Raw genomic sequence first — 27,787 nt, 5'->3', positions numbered from 1 at the left:
AAAAAAAAAAAAAAAAAAAAAAAAAAAAAAAAAAAAAAAAAAAAGGAAAAGAAAAGAAAGAAAGAAATTCCTCCTCATCTCATCTCAAATTTCTCCTCCTCTGCCCATAAAATGAAACTTTTTTGATATGCAAACTCAACTCCATTTAAACTAAATCCTGGAGGTTTTGCTACAGGGGCAACTTAATTAGGCAAGGAAAGAAGGACAGTAAGCAACCATGTTGCAATGACAAAAATAAAATTCACCTTAGATAAGACTGATTACCTTTAAAATATGGGAGATTTCTGGCAAAGCTCATGCAGTGAAGAGCTCTCCCTATGTAAAAGGAGTTCCTCTCTTCTCTCACAAGGCATAGAGGGAAGAGGGAAAATGTGAATCCATCCACAGCCTTGCGTCTCCCWTGCTGGCTGGAGGGATTTCACCATTTTCACTGTTTACCGTTCATCCAACCATGCTTCTGTCTTTACTGATGCAGAGTTTTGTTGTACTAGCGTAACGGTTAGTGAGGCCAGCAGGTAGCCAAGTTTACCTTTCTGCAGGTCTGCCCCGCAGGGAYTTTTTAAGCGGCCCTCGCTTTCCGCCGCCGAACGAACGTGCGCTGCTGGTCAGACTGGAGACCCAACATCCAGCGGTGCAATTTGTCATGCAGCCTGCTGTTGCTCCAAGCAAGACACTCGCTTGTGCCTTGCGAACGGTGTATGGGCAAATCTTTCATTTTTCTTTCATTACCCCGGCATGTACTGTCACTTAATTTTTATGTATGCAATCCTTCCTGACAAATATGATCTGCTGCCTGGTAATTCGTTTGACGTTCATTCTGTTCCTTGCTCTAATTATGGCTCCCGTTCCTGACACTGAAGCGGCCGCGCTGCCACAGCCGGATAGTACACCTGTCAGACGGGTTGCGCTACTGCCTAATGCCCTTTTATGCCAATCTGATGTTAGCAAATAMAAAGAAAGAAAAAAAAATTAGATGAATATATTTGCATAAGCCCTGCGTTCAATTCATGGGTCAGCAGCCATTGAAATTACAGTTCAGGGCGGTTGCCAGGGCAACACGGTGACAGCGAGCACCCAGAGCACAGCCAGCCCGCGCGCTGCTCCGCGCTGCACCCCGCGCTGCTCCGCGCTGCACCCGGCATTCTGCCCTCCTTAAACAAATGTCTTCGTTAAACCAAACCAAGATCAGAACATGTCCTGCTGCAATAAAACCTATAAATCTGGCAAATTGCCCTCCCACCCCCCAAAGCTTCATGTTATTCTGTAATTGTAAAAAATGTTCTTTTTATTTGGAAACTGCAACCAGTGCAAGCGGTGGCTGGCCCATCCCCTGCCTCCCCACAAACGCACGCACACACTTGGATGCCAAAGTTGCTCACTTTGCCTCCGTTAGCTTTTGGCAGCTTAACCGCCTGCCGCCTTCAGGATGCTATTGATCCACGGACCGGCCAGGTTCGCCCCGGAGACGCTTAACTCCTACTGCAGCAGCTCTCTCCATTAAGAACAACTCCAATAAAGGTCACAAGCTTGGCTTACATGTGCAGCCAGTTGCTAAGCCCCAATTTATTCTTATTAATATAATAAGTGCAGCAGTCAAACTAGATAAAATCATATTATTAGACATGATCATATTTTTGCCTAGTGAGATGATGTGATTGTACCTTTGTATAAAAAGGATTTATTTTAATCTGTTTAGTATACATATTCTAGGATAACTTTTAATGCAAAGAAATCTCTTAATATTTTATGAAAATAAGAAGTGCCTCACCTTTTTTTTTTTTGGTCTTTTGTAGACACACATACACATAATAATAAGGCACGTATCTTCCTTTTTTGTATGCATAAAAGCCCTAGCACCATTCGAGGGAATACTAAGGTTTTATTCATATTTGAGAAGTAATACAAGCAAAACATACGCGACAGAGGAAACTGCAAGCATAGAGACAAACGCTGGAACAAACCTGGCATGTTCCAAAATCAATGGTGAGAGCTAAACACAAAAGAATTTAAACGCTGCACTAAAGGGCAAAGTTACTTCTCTGCTCTAACATCGAAGTACCTTTTGAACTCACAAAATGCAGATCTGTTATTGAGAATGCAAAACTGAGCCCCTGCTTAAGAGATTATACATATACAGAAGAAAATGAACAATTATCAAATATTTTATACTGGGCACTGTAAGACTTAAAGAATTACTCAGGAATTAATGAACTGTACATACTGTATAGTTATCTATATAGCATCACAATGAATGCTAACAGAAACCTTCATGTTAATAAAACATCATTTATGTTATCATTTTATACATAATGAAATGTTTTCTTCTTAAAGAGGACTTTTTCAAAAGATCTCAAATTGTATAAAGAGGAAAGTATGAAAGCATGAAAACATGAAATAAGTAATGGATTTTAAGAACATACTTATAAGACATGAAAAAAAGTATATGCTCACTCTGATATTCTAGAGCTCCTTTTAAGATCATAAATAGGGCTTCTTTTTTGTAATGATTTACAGTTTGCTTTGCCATTTTTAAAAACTATCTATTCACTAAAAAATATCTAATTGCAATTTTGATTTTACAATGACGCAAAGAATCAATTTTCTGCAATACATCAGAAGGTATCTCTAATAAGCTTTGTGTGATATGGTTTAGAACTGACTTTTTTATATTAACTGCCACATGACAATACCATTTGGAAATACTGATAAAGCATGAAAGAGATTAAGTGTAAACCAGGTGACTAACAAATTAGTATTAGTAACAAGAGTATAACTTAGGAAAGCACAAGTACATACTAGAATGCAAGTCTTCCAAATTTCATCCTGTGATATCTCATAGCTTTTATCAGTTATCACTGAGAACCCATGACAGATGGGTGAGATACCAAAGGAATTAAAAGAGGCTAGGAGAGTGTCTTTACATGATGATATGGAGGAAAGGAGGAAGGGAGAGAAGAACCCAGACATCAGAAACCAGTCAACTTAATTTCAGTTCCCAGAAAAATACTGGACATACACAATCATGCCAGGTATAAAACACAGGAAAAAAAGGTACAGTCAGCATGACTAGTGCAGAACACACCATCTCCCACGACCTAATTTTCTTCTATAGCAAGGTAATGGGCGAGAGAGAGAAAGAGAGAGAGATGCAAAGGTATCTTACAACCTTATTAAAACTTTTAAGCAAAGTTACAAAAGGTTTTGATAAAAGCAAACTGTGAAAACTGTCTAACTGAAACTATTCCATGGATGCAAAACTGTTTGGAAAGCAGTTCATGGTCAAAACACAAGGTCATCTCAGCAAAGTTCTGCAAGACATCCGTTAGTTCTGGTTCTGCTCAGCTGGCCCACTAACATGGGGGATGATGGCAATACCAAGTATGCTATTACCTTTGTGGATGACAACCTGAGATGAACCACAGCACAGCAGAGTACAGAACAAAAATTCAGAGTGAGTGTGAACAGGAGAGTCTGGAAGCAGGATCCAATTCAGTAAGAACAAAAGCAAGGTACTACACTTCAGCAAGAACAATCAGCCACACAGAAAGAAGGCTAGGAAAAGACCCAGAGGTATGTGGAAGGCATTCAGAAAACTTGTGTCTTTACCTGAAATTCAGCTCAAGCCTTAGAGGAAGTCCTTCCTTGGAACAGATGAAGCATGAGGGCTTTAAACATCTGCCTTACCTCAGACARCAGTCAGAGTTGCATCTCAGAGGAAGATGGCTGACCAGCATCTGCTGAAAGTGTCGGCGGTATAACAGCTAATTTTAGCATGCCGAGTGCAGGCATACAAAATACGCTATTTTGAGTGGGAAAGCTGCATATGACAACTTTGTTACATTTGCTATAAACCATATACTTACCAGACAAGACCATGCTCCAGAAAAAATACCAAGTGGTATTTTGTATGACGAAAATCGTTTAAAACTTTTAGATGAAGATTCCAGGTGTTTCAATACTACTTAAAATACATATCATACAAAACTGTGTGTTCATTGAGCAAGGAGGGATAACACATATTTTGAAAAACAGCTGACAACTGTATAGCTGTGCTTGCTTAATGTCTACAAAATATCTCCTTACCTAAGGAATGTGCTGCAGTGGTTTTAGAACTAAAAAACCGGCCTAATCCAAGATCTCCCAGTTTCACCACCCCTGTGGCTGTTATAAACACATTGGCAGGTTTTATGTCTGCAAGAAAAGAAAGGGAAAAGGTCAAAGCCACAAAAGGTTATCTGGCTCTAATACTGCAATAGAGACATAGCCTGGAGCTCCTTCCGTACAAAAGAGACTCGATCAGAACCATGTTTTTCACAGCTTTGATAGGCTGAATCTTCCAAGGCTTCAAGTTNAAAAAAAAAAAAAAAAAAAAAAGGAGAGAGAGAGAGTACACTTCTTAGCACACAAGAAAAAACAATGAGCAAAGTGTTATAGGGAAACAGCGTAACAGAACAGAGGCAACCTCTTTCAGCAACGGAAATCAAAGAAATACTTAAGTCTGCTTCCCTTTGGAAAGGATCATTTTCTACASGGAAAAAGTACTGTATGTCATGTTCCCTTTATACCAATGGCAAATTACTGTCCTACACTACAAAAATTCTGGGCTTTATACAGCATGTTTTGTTTATGTAGTGTAAAAATTACTTGAACCCAAGTGCCCCAAGTAGTCACACCAGGGTTTGCATCTGTAAGACTCTTTCCCCACAAGTTAAAGATGACTAAATGTGATAGATTCCAAATTTCAGCTACCAACTGTAGATTTAATTTATGCAAAACTCAGAAGCTAGATCAGAAGATGTATACAGAAGGCAAAATGCTACCTCTCTCTTTCCTGAAAAGAATAGTGAAGAATTCACTGCTTGTGAGGAGAATGAAAATAATGAGCAGCAGAGATTGCTATTAGCGCCCTTTGGGATATTTGCATTTCCTGGGTCAAGTCTTTCACAAAGCATTTCATTTACATTGAAAGAAGCAATGTAATTTTTGGATAGAACCCAAAATGATAAAAAGCTCTAAGATGAGATTCTAAAATAMTTAATAAAAATTGGGAACAGGGTATGAGAGAAAGTGTGGAACATATTTGTATTAATATTTCAGAAAAGCTCGCATGACAGAAAAACTCCTCTAAACTCTCTAAGGTCACAGCTCATATAATGAAGACTATTTCTTAGAGTTCACTGCATCCAGTAGTCTCAGCATTTTACTTCTGACTCTTTTCTAATGGCAAGTTTGACACTTCTACTTAATATCAGTGTCTGGAATACAAAGCAGCTCATCTTCCTAATATCACACTCACTTCGGACCGAATCCTTTAACAATGATGCAAAAGACAGAAGGAGATATCCATCTTGCAAGCTCCAGCCTCTCTAAACATGCATTGGCTGAACATCAGCATAATTGTTTTTGAATGTAGGCGCTTACTAATTGGAACATTATATTATTATTCAGTGAAAAGAGACTGAATTAATGTTACCTCTGTGCATCACCCTGCGGGAGTGCATGTGTTCAACTGCACTGCATAACTGCACAAAATATTTCCACACCGTCCTTTCCGGGATTAACCGTTTCTGCTTTTTAAAATACTGTGGAAGGAAATAAATAAAATATCAGTGAAGAAGTAACATATTTGTCCCATTCCTGGACTCATGTTAGTCAGATGCAGGTTGCTCATGTCTTCTAGATCTGCAGCAGCATGACTTTCCTTCTGATTACCATWTAACTCCTTCTCGCTGTATGTAAACTTCAGTGCAGTTCACTAATTAACAACTATTATGAAAAATATGCTTAAGTAGGTTTGACATTTTTGAATGGACACCAATTATAATTAGCATTAATCTCCTTAATTACCTTGCAAAGCATATTTAATGCTTCAAAACAACAAATATCTCAAATATTTTGCCTTAAGTAACAAAGGATAATTAAAAACAAAGCTTGTAAACATCTGTTATTGTACAGTCTGTTAACAACAACAATAAAATCAGTTTCTCTGTTTCAAAAGACTGTAATAGCATCAATAAAGTATTTGTTTTTCTTCTCTGCTCAGGTAGAATAATATACTCTATTTCATGCATAATGGGAACGTTAAATTAACTGAACTTTCTCTAGTGAGATGCAAAGATATTACAAGTCAAGTCAGATAAAAATCTGGAGGAAGACTGTTCATTTGTGTTTATGAAGTGCGAAGTATAACTGAGTCCAAGTATCATGGAGCTCTGAACATCAATAACTCTCAGGTAAAATAATCATGACCATCACAAAGAACAGTGCAATATGCTTATCTAGAAAACTTAAGTCATCTTCCCAAGCAATCTACCAGCTGTCTACCCAGTGGAAGTTACACATTATATATAGTCAACTATTTTTTTTCCACTTCATGGATGTCTTTCAGTCACGTGGATGATGCCCAGATTCCCCAGCCCTCCTCCAATACTTCCTAAAATTCCACTACTTTTGATTCTTGGTCTCCAACTTCTCACTGCTGATTCTTGTGCCAGATACTGAGCAAGTTCCTCATCTACTGTACCAACCAGACACATGCCTGATACACTTCACACCTTCCARTGGTTTAAGATTCATCCTCATTCTTTGACATACAAGGTAACATTATGTGATCACAATTTTGGAAAATGCTGTACATCCTCCTAACTCTACAACAGCATTTCTTTTGCATTAAACATGTCAGAATTTCCATTAGAACCATGTAAGAGCAAGCATAAAGGAGCAAATCAGTTCAAAGTGCCCATATTCTGCATCTTCTGTTTTCTCCTTTCGGTACAGACATCTGATGTCCATTGTCACATTTTTTATTTCATGTGAAATGTTGCTAATGGTTCTTGTTTGACTCAAGTAATGGCAAATCTTAATTTTGCAGATCAGCTGCGAAGGGCATGACCGTGCAATTCCCCAAGCAGCAAATCTGACAGCTTGCAACAGTTTCAACCCAAAACTTGAAAGAGAGCACAGATGAATTACAGAGTGTGATGGACAAAGTGTTACATACACGATATTATTTAATTTTCATTATAGTAGTAAGGAGTGGATATGCACAACCACAAGTGATGATTTTCCAAATGTCATGTCCAATAAGACTTGCCTGACGATTACAAGGAAGTCCTAACTCTCCAGTGGGTTATCCGGCAACGCTCTGCTACACCAGCTCTACAGTACCTCATAAATAATGCAGGCAACAGGGGCGTGACAAAGGCAGCCCCTGTTTTTATCACTCTCGCACCTTCAGTGTGTTGTTATTGCTGTTCCTACCGCCTCTCTGAACCTGAAAATCCTAACATAAGTTTTAATTCCAGAGAGATCAGGCAGGAGGGTGGAGGGGTGACACCGAGGAGGAAGCAGGCAAACTGTGTTTCTTCAATTTTATTTTCAAGCTACAACAGTTAGGAGATCTTCTTTCATGCCCTCTTATTTTTRGGGTTTGCTTTTTAAAACTACTTCAACAGAGATTTGCACTAAATGGAAAAACATCATTTATAAGACCTTGAAAAAACGCACGGCATCATCTTTATGCCTGCAACWAATATGTGGGAAAATGAACCAGACCAGGGAGCGCTGACAGAGAGAACACACAACTTACAGTTTTGTTAAAGTTATCAACCTAAGAATCAACAAATTAGGTTTCAGAAAATSTAATTCCTAGCATACAATGAAAAAATAATTTTCAGAAAATGAAATTACGAATCTGATAGAAAATGAAGATATTTACTACCAGGAAAAGTTTTAAACTAAAATCCTAAGCATGCAAATATTTTATACAACAAGATCTCTGAAGTTATGCAGGTAACACTTTTTATAAGCTAAAATTTAAACATCAAGCAAAATACTTGCACCTCAGCATGGTCACCACCCTAATTCTTGCTCTCACAAGCATTGTTTTCTTTCTATCTTTAACTGAAGCTACTAAAAGCCTGCAAGAAACTGCATATTTTCTAAGAGGTGCTGGGAAAGGGTGAAACATATAATAAACTACAGAATAGCAGAGCTGAAAGCTGGGAAGCATACACGAGCTTTGCCAGTCACCGAGCACGCTGTGTTGAGGCTCTCCCGCGAGCACGAGCAGGGGCGAGCCCGCACCCCGGCAGGAGGCTGCCTTCGGCATGAGACGCTGCAGAGCCAGGCAGCAACATCAGCTTCCAAGCGGACTTGCAGCACTAGCAGCTCATCCCTCAGATTTGGGGCAGATGCTGTCGTTGTTAACTCTAGCAACTGCCTGTGGATTCAGGTAATATCTCGTGGGTGCTCCCCAGAAAGTTCTCTGCTGAACATTGATCCTCAGCTCTCCCCACCCCAGGGAAGATTCTTCTCTGAAATGGAGCAGACTTTCACAGACACTGTAAACTTAGCCCCTGACTACGGACTGCACCGGTAACTCGTTTGACAGCCTTTGGCCTAGTGCCTCATAGCTCTGCTGGCACAGAAAACAAATCTGTTAGTAAGATATTTTAACTGTGACAACAAGGAGGAGGAGAACTTTCCAAACATTCATTTATGATAATTACAGAATAATGATGGCAAAAAACCAGGTAAAACATGGAGAGAAGGTTGAGAGTGCTAACAAACATGATATAACACATCTGTTTTCACAAGGGATGTATGTCTAAAGATTAACATGTCAAAGAAAATATAAAAGCAGGTGGTAACAGCTTAACTAAAGCTGGTTTCCAGCAATACAAGTATTCCTAAGAGCAACATAAGAGAAGAGCAAGCACTTGAAACATTTTCTCAATCCCAAATCCCTGTTGCAAAAAAAGTCAATACACTTTCTAAAATGTCTTCAGTGTGGCAGACAGGTTATGTGAATAGTATACCTAGCAATAATTAAATGTCCCTAATCACCGATTGAATACATCAGCCTTGCAAAATAATACATACTTCCCACCAAATCATGCTGGCTAGTTCCCTCTGAAACAGCAGGCAGAAGCAGGCAGCATACCCTAGTGAGTTTAAAATGGCCCCAGACCCTTGGGTTTAGCYCCTGCAATCACCCTGTTCCTGCATAAAACTGCAAGAGGAGAATCAGAGCACATTTCTACTACAAATCTGCTTACCTCCATGGCCCTTGTACCTTACATAATCCTGAAAGTTTGCAGTACTTTAGACTTGACATGCCCTTACCTTAATCATCTGAGAGAGATCACCAGCATCTGCCAGTTCCAGGACGATGTTGAGCTCATTGTCTTCGATAAAAGAATCCAAATACTTAATTATATTGGGGTGGTTCAGTTGCTGCATATTGAGAAAGTGCAAGATGAAAACAGGTAACAATGTAGTAATTTCAACTCAAGGATACAATACCCACACCCACTTTTGTAATCATTATGCAAAACGATTTAGAATAGGTACAGCTAGAAAGAGTGCTCTGGGCCATTACACACACACAAAAATAACAAATGTGATCATTTATCAYAAGCACAGCAACAACAGCAATAAAATGTCTTTTTAAAATATGCAATCGAGGACAGAATTGGGGTGAAAAAGCCTCTTCCACTGTAAGCTCATAAAATATACAAAAGCAATGTCCTTAAAGAAACTTGGTTAGGCAATAACTGACCGTTTTCTTCTTTAAACATAAACTAAAAACCCAATAATTGATTATAGTACTAGTACTCCTTGTAGGCTCTCTGATCCTAAGAATAAGAATAGAAGGAAAGCAAAAATGTAACAGAAGGAAAATAATGCACAAATTGTACACAATATGCTGATCTATTTTTCCCATTATTTATGTTCACATTTTCACTAATTCATTTTTTTYCAAGTACAGCTTTTTATTACATTTACAACTGGCATTTTGCTTGTATTTTCTTATATGTTCTTTTAAAATTTGCATCTTCTCAGATGTAAAGACAGAATTAGGAAAGCTGGCCTCATTAAACTGTTGTACAACCCAAACTGACAAACATTTAAGCTAGGAGGAGACCAAATAGGGTCACATAAAATAAAAGCAAGGATTTAAGTTGGAAAACATATAGTCAGTTTAGTCTCTGTCTCTTAAGCTACAAAAAAAMTGTTCCACCATCTTAGCAGAACCAAAGTCTGAAAAAAGTCTACGCTGATCACACAATATGCTGATCCTGAAATACAGAAGACAGTATCAAGCTTGTGTCTGAAGTCTGAGATAGATTAAACCCAAAGAATCTAAGAGAACATCGTTTTGGCATTCTCCAGTCCAACACAGAGGGCCAGCTGAAGAAAGCCTCCACACTGCTCCACTCCAAACTCTGCTGGTCATAAGGAAGTTTATACTTTGAGACACTGTTTTCCCTGAATTCCACCAAATTACCCCAAATGCTTAAATACTACAACAAAAGACCTGGCTCACTTTTATCAGAATAAAGATGCCTCTGAAATATATTCCCATCAGCCACCACCTTACAGCGGAAACACTCTGTGTCCATGGCATATAGCAGGTTGAATACTTGGGGTAAAGATTTTGCTATCACAGATTTCAGTCCTTCCAAAAGCCTTTACTCCACAGAAAGCAGAGCTTCAGATAATTTGCAGGCTAATATACACTATGAAAGTATTTTTCCCCTGGTCTTGTTATGCTTTACTCACAGGACTAAATTAAGAAACCAGCTCAAGAAATTAAAATTTCTGTTTTAATATTTTATGTCTGAATCTCTTAAAATAGAAAACTGTAATTGCTTAGAAGATARTGTAATATCTAGATTTCTCTATTCTCTCTCATGCTCATTTTGTATTATATTATCCCTTCTCTTGCGTTTCTAAAAACGCAATAAATTYTAAAATTACAAAAGTGAGCATTTCATCTCCTGAGCAGCTGTGACCCCAATGTGTCCATTTCAGGGGTTACAAAGCCAAAAGAAACATCGTTATGATCCATCATGCTAATCACGCCTCTCTGCATGCACATTAGGGGAGAGATGCTGCTTTGCAATGCCTGGACACTAGCTCACATTAGCACTAATGGAATCCATGTGCAGGCATCAAGAGAAGAACATTCCYGAAAGACCCAGCTTTCAATAAATAAGTTACACAGCCCACCGCTTCTGCTGAGATTTCTTTTAAATGCCTGTTCTTCGGTATATTGATCAAAAGACCAACTTCCAGGCAAGAAAGTGCCAAAACCGGGAGCAGGCAGGGATACCCAACGYGCCCCGGGACTCCTCGCTCCGCCCGCCGTCGCGGCAGAGCCGACGCCGGGGCAGCACGCACCGCTCGCGCGGCGGCGCGGAGCCTCTCGCCCGGGAGCCGTTTTCTGCCTCCTCCATGGGAGCCCTCTCCGGGGTTCCCAAAGGTACTGGGGAGTTTAAGCAATCAAACCGCTTCCTAAACCTCAGCACCACGTGCCATTAAAAGGCAAAATCAGAACGCGGCAACTGTAACAGAGTCCGCGCGCCCTGGAGCCCCCCGCCTGCGACCGCCTCGCAGTTCACCGCCGGCAACGAAGCCCACCGTACTCGCAGTCTCGGGCGTCGCTTGGTCCTCCCACCCGGTGCTACGTGCGACTGCCTCTCACATCGCCAAGCCTTTTCCAAGCAACAGCGCACACGTTTATACCAACACACCTCTTGCTTGTCCTATTAGGACAAAGTTGCATAAAGTTCGACAAAGTTCGTCGCCAGCAGGGCGACGGCTGCGGGCAGGAGCGCGTCACCGCGGCGTCCCGTCCCTGCAGCGCGGGCTGGCAGCGCCCCGGGCGCCCTCCTCCGCTGCGCAACGCGGCACGCTGCCTGCCCGCGAGCACGCAGCGTGGCGCTTTATTTAGTTATTGTAATTTATTTCACAGACATGTGAACTCTGTCTTCCCAGAATAGCAAGGCAAAGCGCCATAGCATAAGCCCGACCTCTATTCTTTCCTCCTTCTCTTGTCAAATTGGGATTTTTTAAAAAGATATACCAACGCTGGAGCATGCCTGTAGCATGGAAAAAATCTTTGTGAAGTAGCTTTTGTCAGAAGGAAACTATATTAATTCTCACAAATCCTTAAGTGCACAGAACGTCACGAACAGCTTACTTTGCGTTAATGACCATTTCCCAGTTCTTTAAGACGCCCTGGAAGCCCGACGGCAGCTAACGCCTGACGCGCGTGCAGGGCAGCGCTGGCGCGAGCGGCCGGCAAAGGGACCGCCGCCGCCTCCGAGCAAGCGAGCGATGGGGCCGGCAGCCCACACGCTGATTACACCATATTACCCGAGCGTTTTAGCTAGAATTACACTGAAAGGAATATACAATTTTATGTGGCTTCTGTTAAATCTGGAATGATTCTAATTATTTTGCGAAGTTATTAATTAATTTTCACCCCCCAAAACTAAGTTTCTGTGACATACAGAAACCTTTGATCAAAAAAGCCAAAATGTTATTTTGCCAGGGAAGAACKACAGCAAGCCTAAGCAATTCCTCCCCAAGTCCTCCGGAGCGCGCTCAGCGCGCGGCCAGGCCGCGGGGCCGAGCGCGCCTGCGGGCCCGGGCTGCCCGAGCGAGGGGCAGCTCGCGCCCAAACCGGCCGGCCGGGCAGGGACAGCCCTGCGGCGGCGCACGCGCAGCTGCCAGCACGGCAGCCCGGCGGGCGGGCTGCAGGCATCGCTTCGACGCGTTGCCGGCCTCGCGGCACGGAGCGAAGCGCCCTCCAGGCGCCGAGGCTGGCCAGCTGAAGCCCCCCTCGCCCCTGCGTGGCGGCCGGCTGGGAAGGCCGCCTGCGCCTCCACCGAATTACCCAAACACGCCGACCCCAGCAGCGCCACCGCAACTGCCCCCCGAGCCGGCAGCCTGAACGCTGATCGCCGGCCTTCTCAGAAGCTGAGCTACAGACCTCCGGATAAAACTCAGGGCACTTCCTTGGCTCTTGGCTGAACACTAATACACATTTGAAGGAAACGAACTGTAGTCAATATTAACACRTCCCTTCCACACCTGTAATGCAGGAGAGTTTATCAAAGTGACTTTTTAAACAGACTCAAAGTTCCAGATTCCTGGTTCAATGCACACATCTAAGTACCAAGATTTGCTTGCATTCAGTAATAAATAATAATTAAACTACTGCACAGCTAGTGCTTTGCATAGTTACTGGCATATTGATGTGCTTCAGTATATTSTCAGCATTTGCTCCCTTTCCTCCTCTCTCCACCCCCCACCCCAAATAAACAAAATTTTTTTTGGAATGTTTTTTTATTTTTTTTACAAAATATTTTGCAAAACAATCAATCTGATCTTATGAACTGGTATTTTTCAAAGCACAAAGGAGCTCCAGCTACTGAAAGAAAAATCACGCACAACAATTTACAAGCCTAGAAGAGGATCACAGAAGTTAAGTAACTGGATCACAGTCACACAAACTGCTATTGATGTGGCCGTGCAGCACCTCTGTGGTGCAGACTAGTGGATTCTAGCTTTGTCTCCAACAGCATGAACATAGAAATACAGGAATCTTTACATAGAAATATCTAAAATCACATATTCAAAATGAACTATTTAATACWTTTAAAATTATAGTTGACTAGCTAAACTGTTAGTTTATTCTTCAACAATCCATTGCAGTTAATCAAACTAGATTTTTAAATGCAACTTGTATTTATATCAATGTTTTAAAATGTATTAAATTATTGAGAAGGTGGAAATCACTAGTTTAATCACTTAAAAAGCCATCTGATTTCAGAGCCTTTATCTAAGCTACCATTTTTCAATGTGTGATATGCACACATATACACAAATACATGATATGCATATATAAAGGCAAGAGTGATTTTTTCCATTCAGCCAGTTCATTGATTAGCTTCTTTTAAAGCGCGCAACTTCTCTGAAAGAGAAGTACTTGTTTTTTAATGACAGAAAGATTTGAAATAGATTTATTAGACTCTCTACTGGCAGAGCACTCAATAAAATTAAGCTTTAGGATGAAACTCTTGTACCATGTAAATACATAGTGAAATCACCTAAGCTTTCTAACTTGCAAAAGAAAAGTATGGTCTACTGAGATCTAAACTGTGTGCCACGCAAACTTTGTCAAACAAGGCAAATGACAGTTGTCAACCTGAAAACAAATGTTTTCTCAAAACAAAGAATAAAGAATAGCAATTGTAAAAATCCTTACCTTCAAGAGGTCAATTTCTTTGATGCAATCTTGTCTAGCCTTGGCATCCATCATTTCAAAAATCTTCAAAGAAAGAAATGTCAAAGATGAAAATGAAGCAAAAAAGATTAAGAATTTCATATTTTGATGAGAAATTGGTCTTTCTTATCCCACTTTATACATCCTTCATGATAACAAGTACACAGGCAATCCCCAGATCAAAGAAAGATCAATGTTATCTTTATTTTGAAACTGCTATTAGGCTAGCAATGGGGAAAAATTAACTTTAGAACCTATAGGCAATATGCTAAGTAGCAGGAAAAATAAGATGCTAGTTCGCGGATTTGTTGTTGGGTCTTTAAGCATAGTTATTTCATTTATTTAATATTATTTAATATAAYTTTCATTTAGTAAATAAAAGACAAAATTCTGTTTATTTTTTTTAATAACAAAGATATAGCTTCTACTGGCTTCTCTGTAATAATTAACATGCTTATTGTACATTAATATTCATTCTGTAATAATCAGAGTAAGTCAGTAGGAATGGGAGTTTAGAGGATCTGCTGGAAAGAAAGAAGTATTTGATCCAGGAGCAATCTGTACAGACCTCTAAAATGTTCCCATTTTGCTTYCGAAACAGTAACACCTTCAATTTAAATACTCACCTGAACTTTCTTTAATGCCACAGGTTTTCTGTCCAGAAGACAAGTTGCTTTGTAAACTTCACTGAACTGCCCTCGTCCAATCTTTTTCTCTATCTGAAAATCTGCCAACGTGCAGCGATATGGGTATGACGTTAAATGTCTCTGCTTATTCAAAAGAAACACAATCAATCAGTGAATTGGAAAAAGTGATGGAAAAAGATCACAAACTCGTATTCCCAATTCCAAATTCAGCATATTACCAAAAATAAATGCATACATAAAAATAAAGACATTATACTGCATAAATTCTTGATGCTTTCTGTAGGAGTATCACTTCAGTTGTCTGAAAGGAAGCATGTATTACCACCCGCCTGCTGAAATGGGACCACCTGTTTTTTTCTTTTACCAAAGCCTCTTGCCCAACAGGCACATCAGTTCCTCAGAGTTTGGCCTTCAAGACACAGCACACGGCCCACGGTTGCTCCGTGGAGCCATAACAACCAGCACCATCATCAACCAAAAGTTTGCCAGGGATGTAACAGYGAGCTCACGTTAATGTTTCATAGGGCCCTATCAGTTAAGAAAAGTTTCCGAGTTTTCAAGTCATATTCAGAAAACCTCATTTTTCTAAAATATCACATAAAGGGATTTCTAGCTTTGTACACTAATCACTAATCCCAATTTCTGGTGCACTTTTTGCCACTTGCTTAAATATAATAACAAAACAAAACACAAAACTAATGATAAGTAAGAGCTGTCAGAAACATACAGAATAGAGTTGGGAACTCCAAACATACCTAAGTTTTTGTTCTCGTTTTTAATGTTTAGGAATTTAATCCAGGCTGGTCACAGATAATTCTGACCATAAATGTGTTCATTTCTAGTCACTTCAGCCAATGCTACTAGTGCATTTAAAAGGAAATACTCCTTTATTTTCCTTTTTTTAAAAAGGAAATAAAGTTGTGCCTTCTGTGTAAGTAACTGATTAATCCCAAAGTACTGTCTCTCTAGCTCCCCCCTCCCATCAGCTCTGCGGCTCCCGTCACCCAGGGGTGCTGCTGACTCCTCGTGAGCCGTCTCAGGTAATCCGCGGCGAGGCAGGTGTATACGCAGCGCAGCAACTGCTGCCTGCTCAGCAGGCTAGGAACTGCTCCCCAGAGCCGTTCTGGTCTCCTCTACAATTAACGTGACTGCTAAACAATGTTTAAAAAAGAAACGATGAAAATTAATGACTTAAAGTTGCTGTATATGCCAAGCAGACTATTCCAAGCTTCAACGTCTTGAGCCATTTCAGAGTTCCCATCCAAAAAAAACGCAAAAAGCAGTTAGACAAGTACACAGGTAAAACGGCGGGGTTATTTTCCCAGGGATTCAGCTATTGTTTGCAGTGGAGTCTTTAGCAGACAATCCCCACGGAAGCGCAAGAGCGCCCAGTGGAGACTGTTTATTTTAAGGAGATGACCACTGGACTGTTGGTGGGGTGGAAATAAAGCCTACAGATTGCAGGGGAAGTTTTCAGTCCTGCACCTTTTACTAGCACTATATACAAAAAAGTGAAAGGATCTGTCATGGTTTATATTTACTGAAAAGTAAGCAAGCTTGAATAGYGGTAGTTTTTATTTCTGTCATAAAGAAAGGAAATCCAACAAACAATAAAAAAGGTATCAATCAGATATTTGACAAAGCTTCCAACTTTAAAGTTGTCTGTGTGATTCTGAGCTACAATCACAGTTATTTGGCAGAGGTTTTGTAAACAAAGTTGTAAAATTCAATGTTTTCAAGAAGACTCGGCAATAAAGTCTCCTAAATAGTAATTTTTGATCCACAAATTGCATCAGTCAACCAAGGCATTTTGAAAACTGTCATCTTTTAAAGCACCTTCATCACAATGAGCACAGGAAAAAACACAACAGGATGCTACTCTACTACAGGTTTATTCAAGAAAAAAGATGTTTTATAAATGCTTATAATAGAGATATGGATATAAATCACAAACTAGGCAGTGACAAGACTATTGGGTCTCTTTGCTGCCATCTTCAGCCTTCATCTCTTAGACATACTGTAATGTCCAGCCAATCTCTGCTAATTCAAGTTGGCACATAATTGGAAGTTTAACTTGAGGGCATCATGATCCTCAACTTTCTCAGATTAAGTTGCCTAAAAGAGCAAAAACGTTGCTTTTCACAAGAGATGACACTTTTAAGTAATTATTTTTGAAGTGTCAAAGCCACAGGTAATTTTTTCCACCTATAATCGTTAAGTCTTTAAATAGTTTCATAATACTACGAGGAATGGGTTTCATTTCTCCAGGCTAGAAGATGATGATATTTTAATTCATGCACAATAACCTATACAAACAACACGGTTGTATTACAATTTGCAGTTATTCATGAAGGTTGGTCACATGGAAATAAGAAGCTGATTTCATCAGGTATAGCGCACTTTGCTGTTAAGACATACTTTAGTCTCCCCTGTACTTTGAAACTAGCATTATCATCTACCTTACTTCACAACCTTGGTTGGCTGGAMAACACACAGGCTGCAATCAAAATTTGTGCTATCAAGCAAAGGAACTTTTTGAACCCAGCGGTCCAGCTGATTTTCCACCCATCTGTGCATCTATTGGTCTGTATCTCACTTATAAAAATCAAGGTATATAACATCCATTGCCCTCCCCTTATCCGCAGCTCAAAGTGAGCAATGAGATTGCCAGGCGTGATTTGCCCTTTGTAAGTTCATGATGCTGCTTCCAAAGACCTTCTTGTCATGTGTTTAGAAATGGCTTCTAAGAAGATTTGCTCCATAACCTTCCCAGGGACTGAGGTTAGGCTGACYGGCCTGCAGTTACCCGGATTCTCTCTTTCACCCTTCTTGAAGATGGCCTTTTCCAGTCATCAGGATCTCCTCCAATTGCCATGACCTTTCAAAGATGATAGAGAACAGCTCTGCAATGACATTGGCCAGCTCCTTCAGCACTCTTGGTTATATCCCATCTGGTCATACGGACTTATGCATGYCTAACTGGATTAAGTGGTTCCTAACTACCACGCCTTCTTTCTCTGTCAGTTGAATTTCATTTTAAAACAAAATAGCTGTATTTCAAAAAATTCAATGAGAATTACCTAAACTTACTGCAAGACACGGAGTCTTTATATTATACATGTTAAACACATTGTTGAAATTTTGTACAGAATGGACCAGAAATTGTGATCAAAATCAAATTTATTTTCCAGTAGCCTTTAAGTMATCCCACATACCTGTCCAACCATATATACAACACCTACCCAAGTATAAGAAAGAAATTAAGGGTGATATCCATTGGTCCTTCATAGATCATTAAATTCTAAGTGAATTTAAACCAAGAGTATTTAAGTATAAATTAATATTTTAAGCATGTGACAAGAAATATCTAGCAAGTTCCTAACTTGAAAATATAAATAAATATTAGTAAAGTGACAGGATTTGTGTGTGTGTCCTAATCACTTTCACATGGTTAGCATATAAAGTCTGYTTGCCATGCTGGAGTTAATGCTAGGTGATGACTGGACACCTCAGCTGATATGTTCTGGCATCCTCCAGGACTACAGCTGCACATTTACATATGCAATGACCTAGATTTGCATTTGCTATCACAACCTATCAGACCTAATTAAAGTAATGGAGCTTTCATACACGCTAGAAGATGTTTGATTACAGTATAAACTAGAGAGCATGCTCAGGCTACACCAAATCATATCAGAAAGCTCCCTATTGATTAGGCAGTCCATTTCCCCAAATGTCTATTTAAAGTTAACCTGTTCTTATGTTTCTTTTTGTTAAATGTAAGTAGACAACTCTTCTAGATACTGTTACAAAGAACATGCTCGGCACACCTAATAAACATTCAGCTCCTCAGCAAATTAGTCCCATGGTCTGGCCTTAATACACCTTTCACTTACTTCATGGCTTTTGACAAGGGAACTCCCCTTTTTTCAAATCCTTCCCAGTTTAACTGCTAGTATTTTCCATACAGCTGGCAAAGAACCAATACCTAGCCATTCAAATAAACTATGATCTTTATTTCTGCAGTTCTTCATATGAAGATATAAACTGTGCACACAATTAAATACTGCCATCATCTTCAGACCTGTCCACCCAAACTAGATTTTCTCACTTTCAAGACAGATTCAGGCTCAGTGAGGAGTTAAAGCTTGTATGAATATAGAAGAAACAAGCACCTGTTTCTGCAGAATAAATTTCAAGCACAGTGATGGAGCTTAAAGAAAATAAAGTAACTTTTGGAACTTTACAGACACTATGAAAATTCAGCTATTTGAACCCTTGTACTCCCAGGGCAGCTGTAGGAAGCAGAAGGTCAGGGAAGAACTAGTTTTGAGACAAAGGCTGTTCTTTGTCCACACAATGAAGTCTCATTCTTCTACAACTCCATAAAAGAAAAAAAAAAAAAACCCAAAGATTAAAGTCAATTAATTCCTCGTTCAAATAAAGAGGCTATTCATTTTTAAGAAGAAATGCAGAGATTATTCCCAGAACAAATTATTCTGGCATACATGTTCTCTTTTAGACGTAATCATTGATGCAAGAGCAAAAATTTCAGAGCTGGCAAAAGTATGCAATGACAACGTCCAAATACTTTAAAGCTTAAGTTAGCCAGAACTTGCAGGCTCCAATTTTGGTGTTTTATGAGACTTTCTGCCAAACACCATTAGTAAGGTTTTATAAAATTAAAAAATTCTATGAAATGAACTCTTTAGAAGCATGAAAGATAAAAYGACTGAACATATCTGCTGCAAAGATAAGATGCTTAATTAGAGATGAATAGAAGTCTGTACACCAGATCACAAAGCAATCAAGGCAGATGTGGAGGGGGATGGCACGGAAAAGAAACCATGGTTATACTTGCTCCTTGATAAAAGTGTTTAGTTTCCGCTAAAGTTTCTCRATGTTTTTAGGCCTGTCTGTTATAGTGGCACCAAAGAATATACTGAACTGTTTTCCAGACCTAGAGACACGTTTCTCTCTTAAGGAAAAGCCAAGCTTCTGAGCTACGAACGCTGCACGGCTAGCTTGGCCCTCTTCATTCAGCGATGCAGAGAAGCGGGCGAACCGAGGCTCCTCCACTCTCGGGAGCCCCCGCTGCCCACGCGGGCGCCTCGCGCAGCCCTGCAGCACGGGGCGCGGGCCGCGTCCTCGCCAGCCTGGGGTGCCGACCCCTTTCCCAGCCCGCCCCGAAGAGGTGTGCCAGACGGCGCAGGAGTACCAGCCGGGACCGCTTCTGAGCACSCAGAAACACAAACATGCCAAAATTTGCAGCTGCAGAACGTCAGAGGCAATTTTATCCAAAAGATTCATACATAATTAAAGCTACAAACAGGTAGGACAGCCACATAACTTGAACAGAATTTTTAGGTTTTTTTCAAATGAATAGTTGTAGAGGCAGTTAGCTCAGAATTACAGACATTTGGGGATTGGAAGAGTATGAAACAACTGTTCCGTACAAAGAATTTCCATCTCTAGAACAATTAACGTTTGGCCAACAAATTCACTTCTTCATTCCTATCTGAATACAGGGCAAATCTTGAATAGCCCTGGGAGTTTCCTGCAGCAGGAAACCTGATGTTTCAGAGAAAGGGCAATACAGACAGACTAGACTCAAAAGACCAGAGAACAAATTATCGGCAAAATGCCAACACGATGTAGGACAGTTCCTGTATGATTCCTTCTCCCAGAGGCACGTAGAAAACCAGGTCTGAAAAAAATGAGTTGAAAAAAAATGGAACAGTCCTCTGCTAATCACACACTGTATAAACAAAGCTACTAATGATTATTACTAATAAATTCAGTTGTTTTATTCCTGCCTGATTGGCATGAGGAAAGCCAGTGCTAGTACTAAGTGTGTGCAAGTGACTACAAGGTCAGAAAATGTTTAGACTGATTGCAAACAACCTAGAAATTATTAAAAATTGGTTAACCAATGGTTAAAAAGTCAGACATGACAATCTTTAGATGCTAATAAAAGCATCTTTCCTGTAAAGCCATGAAATGAAATACTCTTTAAAGAGTGAAAACATACTTGTCCAATTAATTTTCTGAAATCTCATTAAAAAATTTAGCCCAACTAAGTCATACACTTCTGACCTGAATTTTAATTATCTTTATGCTGCATATAAGATTTTTTTCTGATATTTGTAATGCAYCATTAATTTTAAAGCATCAGTTTCTTTGCTTCTAAAGTGCCTACTTCATCTGAATGACATTTACCGTAAACTGATTTCACCTTTAAAAGACATCTGTGATAGTAGATTGGGAAGCGTTAGCCCCCACAGTTGAACATGTACAYGTTATAAGCAATGATTTACTTCCCACATCAATGTTTCAGATCTCTTTATGATGTTCCAAATTGTACACTCATCTTCATTCAACAACATCTATCGGAAAAGAATTTTGTATATTTTAAGATTGGAAGTCCAGTGTGGGTTTATAAGCCCACATTAGAACAGACTGATTTAACAAAAAAAAATTTCTTCCAAGCTCACCAACAGACTAGGAAACTGTTGAGCTTTAAAATATGGATTATTAGTCAAACAGATAGTTCAGTAGTTATTGAAGAATGAGTTTTTCACTTTGCAGCTGCTAAACTGCTACATAATCCTCAGAAAACAGACTGAACCTGAACTGTTACTTGGAACATAGAGTTTGAAATTCAAACCAAGTTCTTTAGCAAAGTTCTAACATCTCTATCAGCGTATATTTGYACTAGCTAATGACAAGCAAAGAGAAACGCTAGCTTTGAAATAGCAGACCAAGCTGGTATTTACATCAGCAAAGAAGTTCACATTAACAAAGAAATAAGCTCAGCACTTTAGGAAGTGATAAACTGAAGACCTGGATGATCTACCTCAAGTTAACAGACCAAAATTAAATTACAATGAACAGTTCTATTGCTAAAGTGTATATAAGTATATAAGTATTTAAAAGGATTGTTTAAAAGTGAGTTATTATGTTTATGTAATAAAATGTTCAGCCAAAAATTACAGGTCCATATTTTTATATCACTGATTTACACCTCAATGAACTTTACTTCTTATTGCTATAAACTTCAAGCGATCTGGAGACGTAAATGATTGACACTTTCACACAGGAACACTACTATAATACATTTTTCTTCTTTTCAACAAACTTCACTGGAGTAACGCTAGGCAGGTAACGTAACCAGAAGTTAATTTATTTAGTCTTTTTTGAATTTAGATATCCGTTTATTCTAATTAGAAAACTTCTAAATATGAAGCTCTATTGCAAGTCATAAGGAAAACATTAAACAAAATTCTATAAATAGTGCAAATGAGTAGCTAGGGATGGCTCTAAGATAACACTGCAAGACTTTTGTGGTAAGTTTGCAAAAAAAAAAAAAAAAAAAAAAACTGACATTCATACCTTGTGTATATCTACAGCTTATAAGAAACAATACCAAGGAATTAAAGCAGAATTACTGTATCTCCTATAGTTCAGTACAGTCCAGAATTACTGTATTTCTTCAGAATACAAGTCAGGTGAACTGGAAGCAGAAGAGCTAGGACAGCAACTGCAAAGCTARGCTGACACTTACGGTTCACACAGCRCAAAATCGCCACCTCACCTGCGCTGCAAGGTCTTCTCGACTTCGCTGCCAGAAAGAGCATCGCACAAAAGTATAATCTTATTACTAAACCACAGTAGTTAAAGAAAGACTGGAGGAAAAGCCTGGGACATGTACTCACAGCTCTGTACTAACTAGTTATATGACGCTAGGCAACTTGCTGTCTCCAACTTTCATCTGTCAGAATGAAAAAAAAAAGTGCTCAAAGAAGTGGAATAAAAATAGGAGGAGCACAGTCTTGCACTGGTCCATATAAAAACTTTCTCCTCATCTGATAATCTCTAAAATCAAATTGCATCTATTCTACTTAAGCTTTAATTCTGTCATGCCTGATACACTTCTAAMGTTTGACCCAAACTTCCTTCACGAGTCTATTACATAGCATGTCTACACTGCTTATGCTTGCAGAATAAAGAAATAATGCAATTTTGTATACTACCAGGTAATTAGTACCAGAAAATTGAAAAYGGTATGTAATTATATTCATGCAAAGTGGAAAACCAGAAACATGTAAAAAGCAATCATGCCATGCCATGCCATCAGTGTTATGCAGTCTGTCCTTTAAATATTAATTTATTTATACACCAAGTTTCCTGAAGAGGGGCATTTTTCAATTCCCTAGTTTCCCTATATATCTTCCTAAAYATTCCCTGTATGATTCCCTACATATTGTTACTCAGCATCATATTTTTAAAGACAGCAAAAACAGAAGAAAATCTTTGCTGCATTCCTATTTCCAAGCTAGCTCACTCTCAGAGTAGTTAAAGTACTCAGAAACCTCCATTAACACAACCAGAATATTAACAAATTTAAGGGGCGTTTTCACTAAACAATGACCACACAGCAAAATGAGCCCGCTCAGCATCAGCATAACAGCAGAACACAGATTATTAGCTACTAATTACACTTAACTATGTCATTACAAATTCTAACATGTGCTCCAAGATGCCATGAACGTATCTGCTGCACAGGAACACTTCCTAATCTTGTTCATGAAATAATTACAGGGGCTCTATCCTGCCAAATGAGGCAGTAATTAACCCTAATTGCTCAAAATGCAACTGGCTAATTCTAAGAGATTAATCAAGGGGATTCGATTATTATTAAATGACTTAATATGACAAATTAGTACATTAGGAGAGGGGGGCTTTGCTCCATACAATGTATTTTCAAAGCACTGCTGCACAAAATACATCCATCATACCACATGTGCAGACAGTTTACTGTTTTTGCAAATCTTACACTGTGTTTTCATACAGCTTTCCTAATGATCTTTTCCTGTTTAAGGAACCTTGAACACCACCAGACTGCATACTTAGGATGACAAATTAACACCTACACTCCCCTCCCCAAGGTAATATTAAACTAAAGTCCTAGAGATCTTCTCTCTAATGCCTTTTCCACAGTGGTTTTTGTTTACTCCTTACAATACATAACAAGTAAAACTTAACTTTTCTGATAAACAGTCAAACATTCTACAAAAGACAAGCAGCCAGAATTCACAAAATACAAATCTGATGCTCAGAGTGAAAAGTACTGGAGTTGCTTTGAATACAGGTTTAACTTGACTTTTATCCCAATTCTGTAGAATGTGTGTGTGGAAATAGAAGAACCACTGTAACGAAACATTACAGAAGTTTAGATAAAATATATTGCAGGAAAAAGATTCCAGGGACTCTCAGGACTTAGTCAGAGATGCTAATGTTTCATGTGGGATGAACTTTTTTTTTATATATATATTTAGTAACTACCTCTTCAGCATTTATTATTAAACTATGCAAGGAGATAAATAAGTACATTTATTCACTGACACTGAAAGAACTGCTTTTCTTTGGTCTTTTCTTTACAGAATCAAAGAGCAGAGAAACTGAACACAGTACAAGTTTTTATAAGCTGATTTTAAAATATCTGCTCTAAGCAAAACTGAAATTATTTCCTTTTTGTCTCATTACCATCAAAAATCGGAAACTCTGGCTGGCTGGCAAAATCCAAAACATGATAAACTTTAACTGTTATAATATCAGTATAAACAAAAGGAGGAAAAAGAAAAAGAAAAACTTAATACTAACAATTCCGTAGGCCTTTAAAAAGGCAGAGAAGAAAATAGTGAGGGAGAAAAAAGGCGAGACCCACTGCACTTACCTGAGGATCATGCTGATACTCTTGTCCCGGCAGCTTGCACAGAGGATTGTTCTGGTCCCCTAGATGATGTGGGTGGTTATGTTGCCCTTCCATGGTAACATACCAAATTCTGCCTTACAGCTCTGYGGGAATTAAAAGAAATGACAGAGAAAGAAGTCTTATCATTGTTAATCTAGCACTGAAAGCAAAAAACCCCGTCTAGGGGTGTGCCTACATGTGGTTGTACAGCGAGGCAGTGAGAACCGATTCCTCCCTTTTTTCCCTCTGATAGATTCATGCATAAAATTCCGAAAAAAATGAAATCTTTATCTACCACAAGCCCCACAAAAGCTTTGCTTGTCACTAATAGACAAAAACATGTACACTGATGAATGCAAGCTAAAAGAAAGCAGCAACAGGTCAAGCATATTCTAACTCTTGAGAGAGAAGAAAACAGGAATGCAGGTATCAGAAAATATTCCTGGTTTTCAAATATACTTTTATAATAAGCAAAATAGCAGGAAAGGGCTTTTTTAAGAGTATCTTTTGGTCAGTGGTATGTTGCCTACCAAAGACATGACTTTTGTCAAGTCAAATATAAATTTTGCAATAGCAGTTGGCATTACTTCTAAAACTACTGAAATAATTCTTTTTTTCTCTTTCTGGAGACTACTATGCTGCTGAGAAGAGAGGATTTTTTATTTATTTGCTTATTACTAAATGAAATTTGTTTCAAGTCCTACACTTACTTGCACATACTGAGRATGGCTGAGAGGTCCTAAACCAATCTCAATCTTGGAGAGCAAAGAAAAGAGGTTTTGAAGGTGTAAGGGAAGAAAAAAAAGCAACACACAAGCTATGCAAGTAGCTCCTCAAACAACTTAGAGCCTTTCCGTTCTGACCAGGAAGTAATTTAACTGTAATAGACACTGAAGATTTTTTATGCATTAAAGATTCACCTGCCTTTTGGAAGGTCAAAAATGAATCAATCTCAGTGGATCACAAAATACCACTTTCCAACCTATTCTGAAGCATCGCACCCATCTCTATAAGCCAGAAAACCAAAATCTAAGTTACTACCCTGGATTATTTGGCTGGAAATTTATACAATATATGGCACAGACCGTAGCACTGGACCACAGTTCTAGTCTCACTGAATTATGCCCACAGTGAGATAGATGAGAGATGAGAAGAGTAACTTCTGTTTCTGACTGCATAAATCATGAGAAAAASTTCAGGTTCAAAGGAGTTGTGAAGCTTTATCCCTTGAGCCCAGGAACTGACCAAGAAGAAGCCGTCAGGAAAACATTACAAAATCCTTTGAYAATGATGCAAACAGATACAATTAGCTAACCCTGGCACTCAGCAACCACTACACAACAAATTATAGCAAATGGCACATTTTCAGACTGGAGCAGAGGAGGATGAACCACACAGAACACAAATAACCATCTCACGTTCTTGCAGTCCTAAAGAATTTCCAAATGAATCTTAGGCGACTTGCTTTAAAGCATTCTGCTGTTTGAAAATCCGAGGCATACACAATCAGACGGGATGCAAGACGATGTGATTTTCTTTAAATCACATTTATTAAATTCTGGCTTGGAGTCTGCATCTTCTAATCTTCCATGATACTTTAATTTCTATGTTAAACCGCATTCAACCTTCCACGCTTTCTCCCAGAGACAGTAATAAGCAATTTAAACGTGGGAATCACCAAAGCTTCCATTAAGACTTYGAAAGGACTCTATTCTGTTACTATATTTGGAATAATAGTTATTCATCTATTCTGCTACACACTCAACTATGAGAGCTGTGAAAACTAAAAGCTTTAGGTTTGGTACGTTTTTTGCTATAACACAGTGTAACTGAAATGTATTAATAGCACCTGTGTAAGTATGCCAGGTAAATATGGTATCTCTTTATGAAACTAAAACTAAAGAATATATACAAGTCATTTGTTTAACTCATTTGCAAAAACAAGTTAAGCYCGAATTCTGCTTAAAGACAGACAACACTCCAGGCGGGGGGGAGGGGGAAATCRCCATCACTGTTTGCAGCAGTCCTCCATTTTCATCCTAAAATTGCCCTTCACCCTCTAGAGATCAACTCAATCCCCCCMCACACATTTTTTTAGCCAAAGACCTCATTTGTAAAGTCTGGAGTTGCAACACAAAAGGAAACTTAAACTTCCGTTTATGCTGCCAGTAGCACAGTTGGTGAAAAGAACTGTAAAATCCAGCATCTGTAACATAAAACTTCTAGACATCACATTTGGGTCTACCTTGAATCAATATAACACAGCTCAGAATAAGACTATGTAAAAGCTTCTGGAAGGACAAACAGAAGGGAGAGCAGAAGGAAGAAGAGACAATAGTACTTGGATGATGGCTCAAAAAAAAAGAAAAGGAAARAGAAAAAAAAATGAGAGCAAGCCTAATCCTGCCTAACACACATCAGCTAATCTAAATCTAAAGTAATCTAAAATGCGGCAGCCCCACGCAGCCACACTGACAGTCTGCTCACCTTGCAAGTTGGACCATAAACTATCAAGTACCTGGGATGTTGCCAGAGCAGGAACTCCACCACGACCGCAGATCAATGAATCCCACTCCGGACTCGGAGCTCTACGTGGATGGGAGCACGAGTATAGTAAGCAGACCACCACCRAGGACTTTTTCATGCTTTTTTGCCTGAAAGCCTTCCTGCCGCAGCTCCCGGCTGCCGGAGCTCCTCTAGAGAAGAGCAGCTTGCCTGGAACYGCGCGTCGCAGGGCCCAGGCCGGACCCCTGCACTAGTCCTGCCAGCTCCTCAGCTGCTCGCGGGACACGTCTGCGGTGGACGGAAGCACCGGTTGGAGACACTTCCGGAGCCAGGCTCCAGCCCGGGGAGCAAAGCTCGCCCTCAGAACTACGTTGTGAGCGCGTCCACAACGCCCCAAGCCTCCTTCCCCCACGGGGGCTGGGCGCAGGGGCGCCCCCCAAGCCATGCCTCGGGCTGCCGGCCGCTCCGCGCCCGCGCGGCCCCGGGAGCGTGCCCCGCTGCAGCGGCGCTGCGGTTCGCCGCGCCCGCGCCCAGTGGGCCGCGGCGAAAGGTGCGGCTGAGCGGCCAGCACGAGCAGAAGATTTTCTTGCAAAAGTTTTGGCAAATATTCACTCAGTCAAAGAGCACAACCTGATCTCATTAGTGTATTAATAGTGTGTGCCTGGCATTTGGGCAATGACTAATTCTTAATTTGAAATACAGAAGTATTTAAAATATTTGGGGAGGGAGGGGGAAGAAAATACGGTGCAGAAGAATCTCTGCAGCAAGTTGGGCTTCCTTCTTCTAACAGTTGTCAGCTAA

The 27,787-nt window shown here is 39.7% G+C and overlaps 1 protein-coding gene across 5 annotated transcripts in view; it reads right to left on the bottom strand.

Moving 5' to 3' along the window:
• Positions 1 to 27,787, bottom strand: part of NEK6 (NIMA related kinase 6) — a 77,507-nt gene that overhangs the window by 21,776 nt on the left and 27,944 nt on the right. For 4 of the 5 annotated variants that reach the window (XM_085300461.1, XM_085300462.1, XM_085300463.1 and 1 more), the window contains exons 2-7: positions 24,464 to 24,585; positions 14,707 to 14,850; positions 14,063 to 14,125; positions 9,127 to 9,237; positions 5,474 to 5,582; positions 4,084 to 4,191 (exon numbers count right to left, since the gene is read on the bottom strand). In XM_085300461.1, coding sequence (XP_085156587.1) covers positions 4,084 to 4,191; positions 5,474 to 5,582; positions 9,127 to 9,237; positions 14,063 to 14,125; positions 14,707 to 14,850; positions 24,464 to 24,556 — 628 coding nt within the window. In that variant the 5' untranslated portion in view covers positions 24,557 to 24,585. The remainder of the gene's footprint in view (positions 1 to 4,083; positions 4,192 to 5,473; positions 5,583 to 9,126; positions 9,238 to 14,062; positions 14,126 to 14,706; positions 14,851 to 24,463; positions 24,586 to 27,787) is intronic. The other variant, XM_085300465.1, reaches the window with a different exon arrangement.

This window comes from Rhea americana, unplaced genomic scaffold (genome assembly GCF_003343005.1).
Source record: "Rhea americana isolate MKP2758 unplaced genomic scaffold, rheAme1 scaffold_164, whole genome shotgun sequence".
In the NCBI taxonomy this organism is placed as follows: domain Eukaryota; kingdom Metazoa; phylum Chordata; class Aves; order Rheiformes; family Rheidae; genus Rhea; species Rhea americana.
The sequence above is the reverse complement of the archived record's forward strand: the minus strand, read 5'-3'. Positions and strand labels throughout refer to the sequence as shown.